Source organism: Triturus cristatus, chromosome 11 (genome assembly GCF_964204655.1).
Source record: "Triturus cristatus chromosome 11, aTriCri1.1, whole genome shotgun sequence".
Classification (NCBI taxonomy): domain Eukaryota; kingdom Metazoa; phylum Chordata; class Amphibia; order Caudata; family Salamandridae; genus Triturus; species Triturus cristatus.
This window is the reverse complement of record NC_140594.1, coordinates 991,467,974-991,485,728: the sequence shown is the minus strand read 5'-3', so window position 1 is coordinate 991,485,728 and position 17,755 is coordinate 991,467,974. Positions and strand designations below refer to the sequence as shown.

The 17,755-nt window shown below is 47.7% G+C and overlaps 1 protein-coding gene across 1 annotated transcript in view; it reads right to left on the bottom strand.

The window, feature by feature from the left end:
• The window catches only part of HPS3 (HPS3 biogenesis of lysosomal organelles complex 2 subunit 1), a 472,707-nt gene that overhangs the window by 25,969 nt on the left and 428,983 nt on the right, over positions 1–17,755 (bottom strand). Inside the window, exon 14 of the mRNA XM_085635071.1 lies at positions 5,314–5,415. Within this exon, the coding sequence (XP_085491197.1) occupies positions 5,314–5,415 (102 nt within the window). The remainder of the gene's footprint in view (positions 1–5,313; positions 5,416–17,755) is intronic.

Below are 17,755 nucleotides of genomic sequence, written 5' to 3'. Positions count from 1 at the left end.
TGCCTGTGTGCAGTCGAAACGCGTCATGCTGGGCACTTGCTCGTATTGATTTTGTATTTTGCACTTGCATTTGCACTTTTTTGAATCTGCTAAAAAATGAAAATAAAACCGAAGAATTAACTATCCATGCGGTGGTCCGTACCTGTTTGGTGTAATCAAGACGTCGATTACTTCAGGATGGTGGTGTACCTATACTTAACTATGTACACTTACATTGAGAATATTTTGGTGTTATATATTTTGGCTACAATAGTTTAGCAAAAAGAAATATTTTGATCCATTTAGTTTCCTAAGTGGAGACCGATAGGCAGGTAGTGCTTAAGGAGGAGGGGAATTCCTCCTTGTGGAACTAGGGTCCTCACACACCCAGCAAGCTAGGTGTCATGCTTCATCATATGGGCCTGCTCCTCGTCAGGTCGGCGCAGCAATACCCGACGGGCTCCCATAAAGGGGCTCTTTATCGGAGTTCTTTTGTTCCAGCCGTAAAGGTGCAGTGGGGGTAAGGGGCCTAGTGAGTGTAGATGTAAGTGAAATTGTTAAAAATTGTGTCAGGAATAGGCTCGGTCTTAGAACCCCTGTCACAGTTTTGTGACCATTTCCTTCAACCTCTGGTTAAATTGACTCCGTCCTACGTCTGGGACACCACCGATGTCCTACGCATAATAGGGGAGGTGAATGAGACACACGAAATCGATCTGCTAATGACTTTAGATGTGGAACAACTTTATACCAACATCCCCCAGAGGGCCACACTTGCCGTCATTGAAACAGCCCTAAATCAGGTGGAATGGACATCACCCACAACCATTACCTTCATAATGGCACGTGCTACATTAGCACTGACTGAAAACTTTTTTGAATATAAGACCCAACTCTTCCACCAGTCCAGGGTACTTCCATGGGGAGCACATCACACAACCCCAACAACCCCTATGTGAAAAACCTGAGACTGTGGAAGAGATTCATTGATGATATCCTCATCTTTTGGAAAGGTGACCTAGACACATGCAACAAATTCTGCGAATTGGTCAACACCAAAAATGAATACCTCAAATTTTCCCACACAATCTCAGCAACAGATATACCCTTTTCGGACCTCCATATTCGCAAAAACAATGGTAAACTACAGACAACACTATACAAAAAAACGACTGACAGGAATAGCCTGCTGCTATACAGCAGCCACCACCCTCGGGCACTAAGAGATAACCTGCCATTCGGCCAATTTCTCCGCATTAGGAGAAATTGCAGCTCTATCAGTGATTTTAAAACTGAGGCACAATCCCTAGCAAAGAACCTGATCAGGTAATAATATCCCCCTCAACAAGTGAAAAGATAAATGAAGCGGGCCAGGAATAACAATCGAGAAGCCTTGCTGGAGACTAGACCAAGAGAACCCAGTGATATCCTGACCTGTGTGACATCCTTCACACCAGGGTCAAACCAACTCAAGAAAATCATCAATAAACATTGGGGTATTCTGAATACAGGTTCTCTTACAATCCCTAGACCCAGATTCCCCTTCAAGCGGACACAAAACTTAAAAGACACGCTCATTCATACCAGACCCAGACAAACAGGGATAAGTGGACAACGACAACTGTGGAATCTCCCCCCAGTTCAGGGCCATTATCCCTGTGGCTCATGTGCAGCTTGCCCCCAAACGAGACCTACAAAAGAGATATCTCTATCTGATTCGTTTACAAGGAAGATTACCACCCATACTAATTGCAATACAACTCATTGTATATACTTACTAATGTGCCCTTGTGACAAACAATATGTCGGGATGACAATGAGGACCGTGAAGACAAGGATATCTTAACATAAGAGCAACATCCGCTGCCAGAAATCAAATACAAAACTGTACACACACGTCAAAGAACAGAAACACCCCCCTGAGAGTTTAAGTTGGCTGGTATTGGAAGCACACCCTAAGATTACCCAAACTGCCTTCTTCAGGATTGAGCAAAGATGGGTACATCGCCTGGGTCTCGATTATCAGGGACTCAACGACGAAATCCCTTGGAGCTTACTGACTTAATGCCTGTATGGGTTCCCCAACCTTAGAAGCAAAAGATATGAGGGACAATGATCGGGCACCCTTGACAAAGATTCCCACAACAGATAGTATTCTTCTTAACTGAGCCCACCTACATTTTGTGCTTACCAGCAGCCCCCCCCCCCCCCCCCGAGTGCTCGATCAAGGATTGCATGGGCATATAAACAGGATGCAGGGAGTGCAATGGCTTGGGGACTCCAGAAACATATGCGGGGTCTGGCGTATGACCACAACAGTACACACACCAACATGGCTGACCTAACTACATATATTTTCCCGTCATCCAAAAACTTGTACTGAACTCATGATAATGTGTGTCTGCACGACCTGCCACACCCTCATCCGATATACGGATCCAATATTGTGGTCAGACACTGCATATTTACGCATAAACTCACTAGGCGGATCAATTCAATTAGAAATATACGTACTGTCCCATCTGATGTATCCCGCTCAGGTTCTTGTCTTTTGCTTGTCCGCTTCCGCCGCTCCTAAAGAACTTCCTAAAAAACATCTACAACACTGGTGAGGGTTTACCCCGTTACGCCAACCTGATAACATTTGGGCAACTCACAACTATATTTGTGATGTTGTAACTGAACATATTCCAAGATGGCCGACATGTTTCACTACGCTTTCACAGCGCGTACACAGACGAGTCACAGCTGAAGCTAATTGACAGCTTGAACCCTCCCCTTCCGCCAGCATGGTACAGTACTTATGGTGGCCTCGCACCATGACCGGCTACCATCCCGGCTTCAGCGGAATGGGGTAGGTCCAGCACAACGCTTCTACAAGGAGCTGGTGAGTATTTCGAAGGCTCCCGTTTGAACCCCGATCTACGGCAACGACGGAGGTAAGTGGGCTGGTACATGGGCTGCCCTGTTGGGATCTGAACTGTGCGACCGTTGCACCTGGATTAGGACCTCCCTTGTCGGGTACTTTGTTGCGTGCTTGTCCACACCGGGTTGGTCAGCGGTTTTCCTCACTTGCGGGTTACCTCTGTGCGACCGGTGATCAGACCGGCTCTCCTGAAAGTACGCCATTTTTAAGGGGGCACTGATACCAAGGACGGACGTACATTTCTGACATAACGTTCCCTCCTACCCGCACCCTTGACACAGCCCCGTAAGGACAGGGACTCTGCAGTAGCATTTTGATATCGCTTCCCACGCATTGAATTTGACAATTTCTCCTGTGTGTGTTTTTAATCCTTTACCACATTAAGACATCCCAATACAGATGTCTGTATTCCGCTGCAGTTGATGAAGCGCAATCCTCAAATTAGTTAGGTGAGTCACATATCACAATTGTTACTTCACCACCATGATAATTATTTTACACCACCAACTGTATTTACAGCCTGTTCTTCACCCACAGAGCTTTGCACAACAAGTCACGTCACGTGGATATAATGATATACACTGCTATTTTAATTAATCACTTTTCACGTGCAACAGTATGCACGTGCAGGCACTATTATTGATTAGGCACTAATGATGTTGCCACCTTTACATTCTAGACAGTGTATTGAACTTGTGGGGTTCCCCGCTAATTCTGAAACGACCTTGTGTCATTTTGATTTGTTTCTTATGCAGGTTGTGCCAGCAAACAAACTGGTAACATTCCCGTACCGTCATATAGTGGTAGGTATGTCCCAACATACCACTTGTGTAGATAGTAATCACCATAGGTCCTGATGAATCGCCACTAGATCACTTTGACTAATCAAGGCGTGAAACATATTGACCCTCTGGGAGTAGAGCGCCTCTAGACTCATTTTGGCTTGCCTGTCCCCTACCCTATTTTTCTTTTAATCAGACTGGGGTTCCACCAGAATAAATAAAATTACCCCGGGATCCCCTCATCTGTTTTAATAATTTCACTTACATCTACACTCACTAGGCCCCTTACCCCCACTGCACCTTTACGGCTGGAACAAAAGATCTCCGCTAAAGAGCCCCTTTATGGGAGCCCGTCGGGTACTGCAGCGCCGACCCGACGAGGAGCAGGCCCATATGATGAAGCATGACACCTAGCTTGCTGGGTGTGTGATGGCCCTAGTTCCACAAGGAGAAATTCCCCTCCTCCTAAAGCACTACCTGCCTATCTGTCTCCACTTAGGAAACCAAATAGATCAAAATATTTCTTTTTGGTGATCCACTGAGGAACTTCGTACTTTCTTGTGTGCATCTACTACTTGGGCGCATACGCTGGACCTCATAGAAAAGCCCTCAGTCCCTTCATTTTGAATCTACAATAGTTTAGCAACATGATATTGAATCTACAATATTTTGGTACCATACTTTACAATCAAATGCAGCCTCTGAGTCACATTAAAATTGAGATTTCATTTTCTAATTGAAAATAAAGTATAAAGCACACAACGCATGTTAATTTAAAAACAAATGTTGGGTGTGCCAATGCCCTGAGTATGGATATTTCTCTTGAAGAAAGGGTTCCTTAAGAGGAGATGAGAAGAAACCAGGGCCACTAGCCGAATAGATCACAAGAAGAGCCTCAGAAGGTGCTTAAAGAACAGTTAAGTAAACAAAACATATTCTGAAAGAAGAGGCAAATATGGAGTGCAGCTACAAAGGTGTCTCTTTCCAGGAACACAATGTAAAAGAATAATGAACAGAGTTTGGGGCCCTTAGGGGGCTCTAGGGACTTAAGCATGTGATGGGTGGCATGAGCAAGGTAATCCACGTCCGTGGTTTCTCTTAGGCCAGATAATTTTTTTTAAAACATTTTTTTACTCCATTCTCCCAGTCCAGTGCCTTAGGCCATGACAACACACCTATTTATGCATAATCTATGACAAATAAAAACAAGGAAAGCTGTAAAGGGATAGCTACTGGCTTGTTTAGGCATTCCAAACTACATGTTTTGAGCTGTCAGGCATGTATAAACGATAATATATATATATATATATATATATATATATATATATATATATATATATATATATATATATATATATATATATATATATATATATATATATATATATATATATATATATATATATATATATATATGAGACAGTAACAGCAGTCATCTTTCTGATAGTTATCTATTTCTTTAAATTGATATTACCTCCCTTACCTTGCCACCCGAAAATGTAAACAAGATTTTCAAATCTGAAAGCATGGCCGCATATAAAGCATTTTACTCGTGCTAAGACATACGTACGATATTTAGTAGATGTTGATAGCTTGAAGGGCTTGTGCATTGTGCTGGTTCGTTACCTGCAATTTGGTAAGTTCCAGGTTACATGCTTCACGTAATGATTCTGGCAACATTATAGTTAACCATGGATAAATCAAGCCGTAATGGTCACACGAATTAATCTGAAAGAAACAGAACTTATTTTAAAATCAATACAAAAGAGCCATTCCCCAAACACTTCCACAATATCAATAAGGCATACTACAATGTAAACTACTAATGTAAATGACTTGCATGAGCAAATAAATAATTGTAGAGCAAATATTTAAAAGCTGTGACAAAGGGACACTGATGTGTATAATGTTCACGTAAAATACAGAAAACATCTAAAGAACAAATAAGAATGATCACTAATGTTATGTAATAACAATCACACATACTTGATAGGTTATATAGTGTGGGGTGTCGCAAGTGCTAACCAACATTTGTAAAATTAGCCACAACGGGTTGAAGTTTTTGAGCTTGTTTCTTTCTTCATTAGAAATCTAGAAAGCCAGAAATGTATTGGAAAGATTAAGCACACCCAGGTGTAGTTTTTGAAGTGCATCATAATACATAAGACTCTGGAATCCACGATGTTTTTTATTTTAAAGAGGAAAACCGACAGGTGCTGATTTTTACAATATCCCACTCATGGTTTCAGACCAAATGGAAGAAACAGACTTTAGATTGTTCCTGAATGTGTCCTAGCTGGAAACCAGAATTACAATGGCACATGACTTTTACAACCAATGTGGCCATTGGGCAGATGTAGGATGTTTCTAAGTAAGTCTATATTGGTATTACCCATAATATTTTGAATGCTTGAGTATGTTCTATCTACATAGTTTAGTTTAAAACACATTTTTTTTTCCAGAGTTTTATATAGCGCGAACTAGACCCGAGAAATCGGGTATCAGAGAACTTCACATGAGCATGAGTTTTGTTACAGAAGGACACATTCATTTTTTTTTGTTAAGCACAGGGGATTAAGTGATTCGCCCAGAATCACAGGATGTTGAGTGATGTTGCCGAGACTCGAACCCAGTTCACCAACTTCGAGGTCGACTGCTCTAGCCGTAAGACTACATCCTCTCCTTAATTTACTCTTTATGTTTTTATAATAATGCTCCATGCCTCAGTCTTCTTAAGAAGATGTATTCTTAACAAGACCTTTGTGATGCTACCTTTGAGGCCTGAATAGCTCAACTGTTTTCCATAAGATAAACATGCTCAAGAAATATATTCTATAATGTCTTACACACCACACTTTACCTCACACATTCATTTTTTAGGTCTTGCATAGACAGCGCATGCGCTGTCGCAAGATCTATAGTAAACACAATATGTAGGGTAATTTCTCCTGTCGCATGCCATTGTTTGATTCTGGCATTGCTCTTCTTATCTTGCTTACTGTTGGCTGTTGATCCGACATGTCACTTCCGTTTTTGTAGGAAGCAGCACCGACCAACTACAGTTTCCCTACACTGTTTTTTTGGGGTTTTTTTTTTTGCATCTTTTATATAGCGCGAACTCGACCTGAAGGTATTGGAGCGCTGTACATGAGCACCGTATTTACAATTCCTATTCAGGCACGGGGAGATTAAGTGATTTGCCCAGAATCACAGGATGTGGACGCGACCCCGAGGCTCGAACCCTGGTTTCCAGCACCAAAGTCGGCAGTCTAGCCGACGGACCACATCCTCTACTGTGAGTGTTTATATATTATTTTAGGGACTACTTTTTAGGTCGAGCATCACACCCACACACCCACACACAAGCATACATAATCAGCATACATAATCAGCATGGCCCCCTTTTACAAGCGCCGCGCTGTTAATGGTTTCATTGTTTCCTCCACCATGCTCTCCATTCTCACTCCCCCCTCCCTTCTCCCCCTCCCTCCTTGTTTAAAGAGCTTGCTGGAGCTCCGTTGTCGGTAAGATGCCGCACTTTAACTTTAACAATTTCTGCTTTTTAAGCAAAGACTAAATAAGAAAATAAAGGATCGGCGGGAATTCGTCATCACGCACAGAAAAAAAGTTACTGGTGTGTAGCAGGAAGTGCTTGTTCCTTGCTCTGCCCAGGGCCAGGGCAGCTTTCCTAGGCTCCCGCTGTGTGAGCACGCAGGGCTGCCCGGACCGCCCCCTCACAGCTCCTCTTACTGGTGTACACACAGAGCACGGCGGTGGGAGGTGGCAGCGGTGTGAGGGCGGAGAAGGCGGCAAAGGGACCTCCCTTACAGCAGCATCCTCTCTGTGCAGCTGCAGCTGGGCTCGCCGGTCTGTCTGCGTGTGTCCTCGGCCGGGGACCTCAGAAGGTGAGGGATCTCATTACAGAGCCATGTGACAGGAGCGAGGAGCCTCAACCTGCCCAAACCCAGCCCCTCCTGCCTGGGCTGCCCCTACTCTCTCCAAATACTCTAAGTACCTTTTATGTGCCCTGCTAGTACAGTATGTAAACTCACGTCCTTTGCATTCTACGCACCTTAAACACGTGTGTTCTGTGCATACAGTATGTCAACACATTTCACTAACATAGTGACCACACCGTAATCCGCTACACTCAACACGCATGCACAGACGTCACCCAAAGATTACACTGACACATTCGTTATGGGTGAAGAACTGCTGCAGGTTTATTTCATACAACATAAGTATGACGATAAGTGGGTTATCTTACGGGCGATCCAGGGCAAGCAGCCCCTCGCTGCTCGCCCGCCTTGCGAGCCAGCACGCACGGTGGGTCGATGACCGGCAGTGCGGCACATTTTTTTCAGATCCTCCTTTGGATCACGTGATCTGTCTAATACTCCCGCCCCTTTTAACGGGGGCGGAGCGTGTTATGGCACACCCCCAGTTGGTCAGGCCCCCCAACCGCCCGAAGGACTAACGGGGCGCCGTCGCGGTCTTCCCATTGGGGCCTCCCCTCCCTGAGGCGCGGCCTCACGAGGGAGGCAGAGCAGGGGGGGGGGGGGGAGGCTCCAACGGGTGGCCACTAGAGGGCCAGTGCTGCAAAAAGCACAGTGGAAAAGGGGCAGTGGCGGCGTCTCTAAAGGCAGAAGGGCTGGGGTAGGGGGGGTCATCATTCACATGTCAGAGGGGACTGAGCATCGGCAGTACTTCCAACATGCAGAACAAGTTACTATTAATAGCTACGTCCACACTTAATGACTAAAACTGCATTGTGTGGAGTGACACTCATTTCAATAGAAGACATACATTTTAAATACAAGTCAGAACGAAGTTAGGGCAGCAGATTTAAAGTGGCATCTCCAACATGTAAAGTGGGTGTTATCCAAGCAACAAAGTAGAGCCCCGATTTCTATAAAGATTGTCAGCGAACCATCAGTAGTAACCAACCGACTGAAACACTCACAATGAAAACACGTTTTCACTCCTCAGATCAAGCACATTAAGACCAGTTTCTAAATATACTTTTCTAGAATTAAAAAAAAGAAAAGCAAAAAACTGCAGGTGATCAATAGTGGGCATAAGTAAAAGGAAAACAAGATCCGGAGGACTAGTAATTCGGGTTTAGACTAGTTGAATGCAGACTAATCTTCCCACCTCTTGAAGAAAGTCCAGACTACTGCAACTTTAGTAAAAAATAAGTTTTTCTTGTCACACTTATTGGATGCAAAATGTATACTGAAATGAAAACAGCGTTTATGAGGTTAAGACTAACATCCCATTAAACCCTGGAAAACAGTCTTATAGACCAGACTAACGTCCATTACTGCAAGTGCCTAGAACTCCCTCAGGCTCCCATATGGGGATGTAACTGAGCAGTGACCAATCCCGGATGGACTTGCCCCTACACGGCCTCTTACTCTGTGGACGGTAAGGGTCTCAAAAAGGGTCGGTAGGATGCCCACCTCTTTCCAAGTCATCACAAACACACTGTGTCCAGTCCTGAACTTTCTTGTGATCACCCAACACACTCTGGGTGTTATGGTCTTTCTCTGCTTTCATTGAACTAATTAGACTAACATATCTGAAATCAAATAATTTGTAGGGATACTTACAGGGCTGAAGACAGAGTCCATAATGATCTGGAGTGACTTGATTCCATGCTAGCCAGGGCATAAGCCTCAATATGTACATGAAAGGAGAGGCCAACACCCTGGTGCACTGTCGGGAGAATGTATGCAAGTTATTCATCTTCAATAACCAGAGCTTAGTTTTTTTTTTTTTATGATAAAAAATAAGTGCAGTAAAAAGGATAAAAAGTAAGTGCACGGACCAAAAGTATTTTTAAGGAGTCTGTCACCAGCCCTGGCAAATGCTGTGGTTATTGCATAGTAATGTAGCATCTTTTTGCTTCCACCTCATGCCACTTTCTTTCACCACCCTGCACATCCTGTCTCTTTATCTTACTTTTGCAGTCTGTTTCTCATCTCAGATTTCTCCCTTTGTCACTGTTTTCTCATATTTTGCTTCCTCCTTCTTTCTCCTAATTCTCTTTTGCTCTTTCTTGCTCTCGGTCAAAATCTGATGATGCACAAAAAGTTCCAGTCCCCAAAATTAAGTTGCAATGCCAAACGACCTGCAGCCACCTGCACAAATTAATAACTATTTATAACTGTACATGTATTATGATTTAAATCAAAAGAGTGATATTAGAAGATTGGTACACCACCTAACAAACGTACTTCCCTCACACGACCAAAAAGAGGACCTGAAACAAAATACATCAAATTATAATAATGGTTGAAAGTCATGCTTGGCACCGACCATCTGAAACAAGCATTAGCATAGCCAATAGGTCTCGCCTTTGGGACCTTATAAGTGTTTATACATGCAACAGTTGATGTTGTTGCACCAAGGATATTGTGCTGGATAAATAAACACTTATAAGGTCCCAAAGGCAAGACCTATTGGCTATGCCAATGCTTGTTTATTGATTCTAGACGGTCTCAGAAATGCATCTCTAAGTTTAATTTAGTGCTCCTTTGTTGGAAACCGGGCAACCGGGTTAGCAGTCACCAGGTTCCCAGCACAGTGGTAGCTTGGCTCGAGCGGTTGGGGGTCAGGCACTGTGTTAAGCGTACGTCACACCCTCACAATAACCATGCGTTCATGCGTTCCAAAAACGACACTACACCGTAAAAATTATGGAAGTCAAGATGAAAATATATATGTCTTTATCTTATTTTCTCTTAGTTGCAGGCTTCACATCATAAATACAATACAATAGGATTTTCCTTCAAAAGAGCAGGTCAAATGAACAATGCTACTTCGGAATTTCAACAAATAGGTTCAGGTCATCATTAAGCAAAGAATAAATAGATGTGCAATAAATACAGACGGCAAATAAATACAGTCAGACAATAAATACAGTGCAAGAATAAATTAGTGGAAGACAATAAAGCACCTTCAATAAATAAGGTAAAAGAATCAATGACAATTACGGTTCAGATCATTTTCATGAGGTCACTTGGTCTTACTTTGCCCATACACAGTTTATGGTCATTTGGATGGCATGGGGGTGTCCCACCTAGATTGGTCAAGGCTGGGGCCTAAGCTGAGGCAGAACAAGGGTAACCTAAAGATCTGGCCCTCCAAACTACACAGCCCTGTACGGAGGTCACTGTACCAGTCTCAGTTCACCCCTGGCACTCCCAGGCTGGTCCTAACACCCCTTTAACCCCTAGGATGGTCTTTTAGGGCTCCACGGGGCCTCAGACGCCCCCTCTACCACTTACTGTCCTTTTCACGATGATCGGCTCCGCTCGGCGCCGTGTCGACGCCGCGAGGCGGCTCCGGATCGATGTCGTTGGGCGGCCTCGACTCGATGTCGCTGGGCGGTCTCGACTCGATTTCGCTGGGCGGTCTCGACTCGATTTCGCTGGGCGGTCTCGACTCGATGTCGCTGGGCGGTCTCGACTCGATGTCGCTGGGCGGTCTCGACTCGATGTCGCTGGGCGGCCTCGACTCTATGTCGCTGGGCGGCCTCGGCTCGATGTCGCTGGACGGTCTCGGCTCGATGTCGCAGGGACACGGTCTCACCGCTTCCGGGTGTCTCCGGAGTGCGATCTCCACTCCCGACCTCCGGCGCGCTTCACCTCAGTTTCCGGCGACTCCGGTGGGCGGACTTCACTCCCCCGTCGACGCCTCACCTCGACCTCGGGTGACTCTCTACTCGACCTCCGGCGCCTCTCCACGACCTCCGTCGGCGCCCTCACTCGACCTCTGGCGGCTCCGGGTACGACGTCTGCTTTCTGTCAGCGCCGCTTCTCTACCTCAGGCCCCAGGTCTCCAGGCTTCTCGACGTCAGGACTCCAGGAGGACACCACTGAACAGGTCAGGAGCTTGCTGTTCTTCCTCTTTAAGGCCTGTTCCAAATGTTCAGTTCCTTAAGATGGTTCTTCTGGTCTTGGTCCCACACAGGGCTTTAGGCTGGGCTTGGTCAGTAGGGACTAGCATCAAGGGTGGGTTTCTGGACCCCACTCCAAGCACTGGTTTCCACCTCTGCTGCCTTACTCCGACCTCCTTCTATCTCTGTCCTCTCTCCTCTCAAGTCAGATGCCAACTGCCACTCTGAGATGGCCTCTCAACATTCTAAACTGCCTCCCACTATCACAGGATTCTAGAATGTTCCAGGAGGTTCTAGAAACCTCCAGTGGGTTCTGGTTATGTCACAGGTGACAATGGGTGGCCACCATTTTGTGTCTCAGGCCCTCAGACAGAAGTTCCAGGGGTAGGGAAAATGGCTCCCCGACCCTGCATCAACACTAAAAAGTCTGGTGGTTCCCAAAAAGGAAAAATTATAACAGGGTTTGAGGCAGAAGTGGGACAAAATAAATAATGATGAGGAGGGACCACCCAAAGGGCTGACAGGTCTAACACGCGTCCCCCCCAGCTGAAAGTGGGGAGAGCTACCCAACCCCTTGGGAGTTCTCATCACTAAGGCGAAAATACCTTGAGAGACCGTCTGCATTGGCGTGGTCCACTCCAGGCCGATGTTCCACCTGAAAGTCCATTCCCTGTAGGGAGATAGACCACCTTAGCAACTTGGGATTCTCCCCCTTCATCTGCATCAGCCACCGAAGGGGTCTGTGATCGGTCTGAACTAGGAAGTGCGAGCCAAACAGGTATGGCCGCAACTTCTTCAGAGCCCATACCACTGCAAAGGCTTCACGCTCTATTGCACTCCACTTCTGTTCCCTGGGAAGTAGTCTCCGGGATAGGAAGACCACGGGTTGATCCAGACCTTCTTCATTGAGTTGCGATAACACTGCCCCAATGCCATGTTCCGATGCATCCGTCTGGACAATGAACTCCTTGGAAAAGTCTGGGGCCCTTAAGACCGGGGCCTCGCACATGGCTTGCTTCAGTTTCACAAAGGCCTGCTGACAAGCCTCCGTCCAGACTACCCGTCGAGGTTGCTTCTTGGACGTAAGCTCCGTAAGGGGGGCCACAATGGTCCCATACCCCTTCACGAAGCGGCGGTAATATCCGGTGAGGCCCAGAAAAGCTCGGACCTCAGTCTGAGTCTTGGGGGGTTCCCAGGCCATGATAGCCTCGATTTTCGCCAGGAGGGGTTGCACCGCTCCCCTACCCACCAAGTGTCCAAGGTACACTACCGACCCCTGCCCGATCTGGCATTTACTGGCCTTAATCGTTAAACCAGCGTGTTTCAGGGCCTGGAGAACAGCTTGCAGGTGACGCAAGTGATCCTCCCAGCTGTTACTGAAGACGGCAATGTCGTCCAGATAAGCAGCAGAGAAACTCTCCATTCCAGTGAGGATCTGCTTCACCAGACGCTGAAACGTGGCAGGTGCGTTCTTGAGCCCAAAGGGCATCACGCAGAACTGGTAGTGGCCCTTGGGCGTGGAGGAGGCTGACCTTTCCTTAGCTCCATCAGTCAAAGAGATCTGCCAGTACCCGGAAGTAAGGTCAAAGGTACTCAGATATTGGGCAGCTCCCAGCTGGTCAATCAGTTCATCCGCCCTCGGAATCGGATGAGCATCAGTCTTGGTTACTGAGTTCAGTCCCTGGTAGTCCACACAGAACCTCAGTTCCGGTTGGGCACCCGGTGGTACAGCTTTTGGTACTAATACCACCGGACTGGACCAGGGGCTACTGGAAGGTTCAATCACTCCTAGCTCCAGCATCTTAGTGACTTCACTGTGAATGCTGGCCTTCACCTTGTCTGTCATCCGGTAGATCTTTGACTTCACAGGTGGGCTGTCTCCTGTGTCCACATCATGGACGCACAGGTGAGTCCTACCCGGAACAAGGGAGAACAACGAAGAGTACTGCCGCAGGACCTGGCGGCAGTCCTCCTGCTGTTCAGGAGTTAGGGACGGGGAGAGAATCACTCCCTCCACCAACCGATCCTTCTCTTGAGACGCAAATAAGTCAGGGAGAGGCTCGCTTTCCACGTCCTCTGCTCCGTCAGTCACCATCAGCAATATGACTTCGGGCCTCTCATGGTGGGGTTTGAGGCGGTTGGCATGCAGCACCCGTAGGGGCTGGCGAGGGGTCTTCAGATCCACCAAGTAGGTAGCCTTACCCTTCTTCTCCAACACCTCAAAGGGTCCTGACCAGCGATCCTAGAGGGCGCTAAGCTCTCCTGGTTCGATCACCCACACCTTCTGGCCAGGCTCCAATTCCACCGGGTGAGCATTGTGGTCATACCACGCCTTCATCACTGCTTGGCTGGCTTCCAAGTTGTCAGAAGCTTGCTTCCACAACTTAGCCATTTGGCTCCGGAAGGCCAGCATGTAGCTCACCACGTCCTGGGGAAGCTTTCTGGGAGTTCTTTCCCATCCGTCTCTCACCAGGCCGAGAGGTCCACGCACAGGGTGCCCATACAAAAGCTCGAAGGGGCTGAAGCCCACTCCCTTCAGTGGCACTTCCCTGTAAGAAAACAATAGACAGGGTAGGAGGACGTCCCATTTCCTCCGCAGGCTTTCAGGCAGACTTCTGATCATGCCTTTCAAGGTTTTATTGAACCTCTCCACCAGACCATTGGTCTGCGGGTGGTAAGGAGTGGTGAACCGGTAGGTCACTCCACACTCCTTCCACATGGCCCGCATGTATGCTGACATGAAGTTGGTCCCCCTGTCAGACACAACTTCCTTGGGAAAACCCACTCGGGTAAAGATTCCCATCAGGGCCCTAGCCACAACAGGTGCAGTAATGGTCCTCAGAGGTATAGCCTCTGGGTACCGTGTGGCATGATCCACCAGAACCAGGATAAACCTGTGACCAGCTGTAGTAGGCGGATCTAACGGACCCACAATGTCGATGCCCACCCTTTCAAAGGGGGTGCTAACGACAGGAAGTGGTTCCAGGGGAGCTTTCAGCTTCACCCCTGTTTTCCCACTGGCTTGACAAGACACGCACGTCCGGCAGTAGGTGTCGGACGACACTTTCATTTGAGGCCAATAAAAGTGCGGGACAAGCCGGGCAAAGGTCTTGTCTTGCCCCAGGTGTCCTGCCAAGGGGATCTCATGAGCCAATTCCAGGAGAAAGGCTCGATAACGTTGAGGGACAACCAAGGCCCGTGACGTTCCGTGCATGGGTGCCTTGGGTTCACTGTAGAGGAGGCCATCCTCCCAGTAAATGTTGTAATTCCCCTCAACGTTCCCTGCTGCCTGGGCTTCGGCCTGTCGCCTCAGTCCCTCAAGGGTAGGACACTCCCTCTGGCCCTTGCAGAATTCCTCCCTGGTCGGCCCTCCCTCCACGTGCCACTCGGCCGGGATGGGTAGGTTCTCCAGTTCGGTAACATCCCCCTCCGCGGACTCCTGGTCCACCACCTCCGGTGGCCTATCCGTCACACGGGGCGCGGATGCCGAGGCAGGCTCCTCCTGCCCTCGGTTCTTCCCTTGGTCGGCAGCCGGCGGTGCCTTTGTTCCAGGCTCCCGCCTAAACGAACTCCCCCTCCGGGTAGTCGCAGACCCTGTGCTGACACAGGCCCAGTCAGGTGTACCCAGCATCTCAGCATGAGTCCGGTATTCCACCTCCTTCCAAGCATTATGCTCCATGTCATTCCCCAGCAGACAATCGACTGGCACGGCAGGGCTTACGGCAACTCGAAGCAACCCTGCAACCCCTTCCCATTCAAATGGAACCTCGGCCACCGGATAGTGGCCCATTCTGCAGTCAGCCATCGCGGCAGGGTGGAGTACATCGGGAATTACCTGCTCTGGAGACACCAGTTGGCTACGTACCATAGTCATACTGGCTCCTGTGTCTCTCAGAGCCTCCCCTCTTTGGCCGTTGATGGTGACCCACTGCCCATACTTTGTGGTATTTGCGGGCACCTGGATCTTAGGAACCATCTCCCGTTCTCCCAGGGACACTAAAGTGACACCCGCCCACTCCCTTCCCTTATCTAAAGGCATCTCCTCCCCGAGCACTACACTAGCTACTCCGGGGGCCTTTCCTCCGATGGGAGGGGGTGGTCTTTTCGGGCACTTCACATCTCCCTTATAGTGTCCGACACCACCGCACTCGAAGCAATGGACAACCCTTGGCTGCTGACTCTGGCCAGGATTAGGGTTTCTGGGTGGGTTAGCCCTAGGGGTGAATCCCGTTCCCTTCCCTTGGAAACTATTTTGGGGGCCTTTAGAGAACTCCGTTTTCTTTTCCCCTCCCTCTTTCTTCTGGGGGGGCGCCCTGTCCGGTCTTTTGAGAGTCCCCTCCAGTCCCCCTTGTGGACACCCGGGTACTAGCCCAAATGTCCGCCTCCTCAGCAAGCTTCCGGGGATTGGTCAGCTTGCTATCCACCAGGTGTTGACGCAGTTCGGGGAAACATTTTTCGAGCAGATGTTCCTTCAACATCAAATCAAACAACCCCTCGTAATCCCTCACCTCGCTGCCCTGTATCCAACCCTCTAATGCCTTCTTTGCATAGTCCAGGAAATCCACCCAATTCTGTGTGCCCAGTTTGTGGCTACCCCGGAACTTCTGTCTGTACTTCTCGGGTGTTAGTCCAAACTTCCTCACGAGCGCCACTTTCATGGTGGGGTAGTGGGTCTGCTCATCCTGCTCCAGGGCCAATAATGTATCCCTGCCAGCTGGAGGCATGTATTTATACAATCCCCCTCCCCAATATTTCTCTGGAACCCCATGGACTCTTAAAGAGACTTCATAGGCCGCTAGCCACTTGGCGATGTCATCTCCCGCACTATAGCTGGCTACTATGTCTTTTGGCAAATAGGGTTTGGGTTCCCTGGTGATTTCTCTTTCTTCGCTGCCACCATTAGGAACAGTGTGTGCCCCGACCCGTAGGATCTGGAGATCGAACTCCCTGAGCCTCAACTCGTGAGCCATCCTCCGTTCCTCCTTTTCTTTCTCCAGCTTCGCCAACTCCCATGTGAGCTGTCTTTTCTCCCTCCGGTCAGTTAATTCTGCTTCTAATAAGCCGTTGCTAGAGACACTGCTGCCCTTCCTTGAAAGTGTTCTGGGCCCCGCTAATAGGTTCCCCACCTCAGATTGGTACAAACCAGCCCCCTCGCTGTCAGGCTCTCCATCCCTGTCCTCCTTCTCAACTTTACTTTCTCGTCGTGCCTCCCCCCAAGCCCTCAAGCTGGTCTGGAGCTCACCCTTCTTTGCACCTTGGGGACAAAACACCCCCTCTCGCTGACAAAACTCTCTGAGTTGGGCCACAGTGTAAGTTTCCACATCCTCCAACACAAACTCCATTTTGCCCACTCAGGATAGAAGACAGTTGCTTACAGAAGCTATGCAGGGGGGTACCTTTTGTAATACCTCCTCCCACCACCAGAAGTAAATTTGGAAAAAACAAAACTCAAAATCAGGAAGTCCGCTTGGAGAAAACTCCCGGTGTAGGCCTATGGACTACCCAAAGTTATTGTCGAGTAGACGCAAGCACAGCTCTATCCCACCACTGAACACCAATTTTATGTTGGAAACCGGGCAACCGGGTTAGCAGTCACCAGGTTCCCAGCACAGTGGTAGCTTGGCTCGAGCGGTTGGGGGTCAGGCACCGTGTTAAGCGTACGTCACACCCTCACAATAACCATGCGTTCATCCGTTCCAAAAACGACACTACACCGTAAAAATTATGGAAGTCAAGATGAAAATATATATGTCTTTATCTTATTTTCTCTTAGTTGCAGGCTTCACATCATAAATACAATACAATAGGATTTTCCTTCAAAAGAGCAGGTCAAATAAACAATGCTACTTCGGAATTTCAACAAATAGGTTCAGGTCATCATTAAGCAAAGAATAAATAGATGTGCAATAAATACAGACGGCAAATAAATACAGTCAGACAATAAATACAGTGCAAGAATAAATTAGTGGAAGACAATAAATAAAGCACCTTCAATAAATAAGGTAAAACAATCAATGACAATTACAGTTCAGATCATTTTCATGAGGTCACTTGGTCTTACTTTGCCCATACACAGCTTATGGTCATTTGGATGGCATGGGGGTGTCCCACCTAGATTGGTCAAGGCTGGGGCCTATGCTGAGGCAGAACAAGGGTAACCTAAAG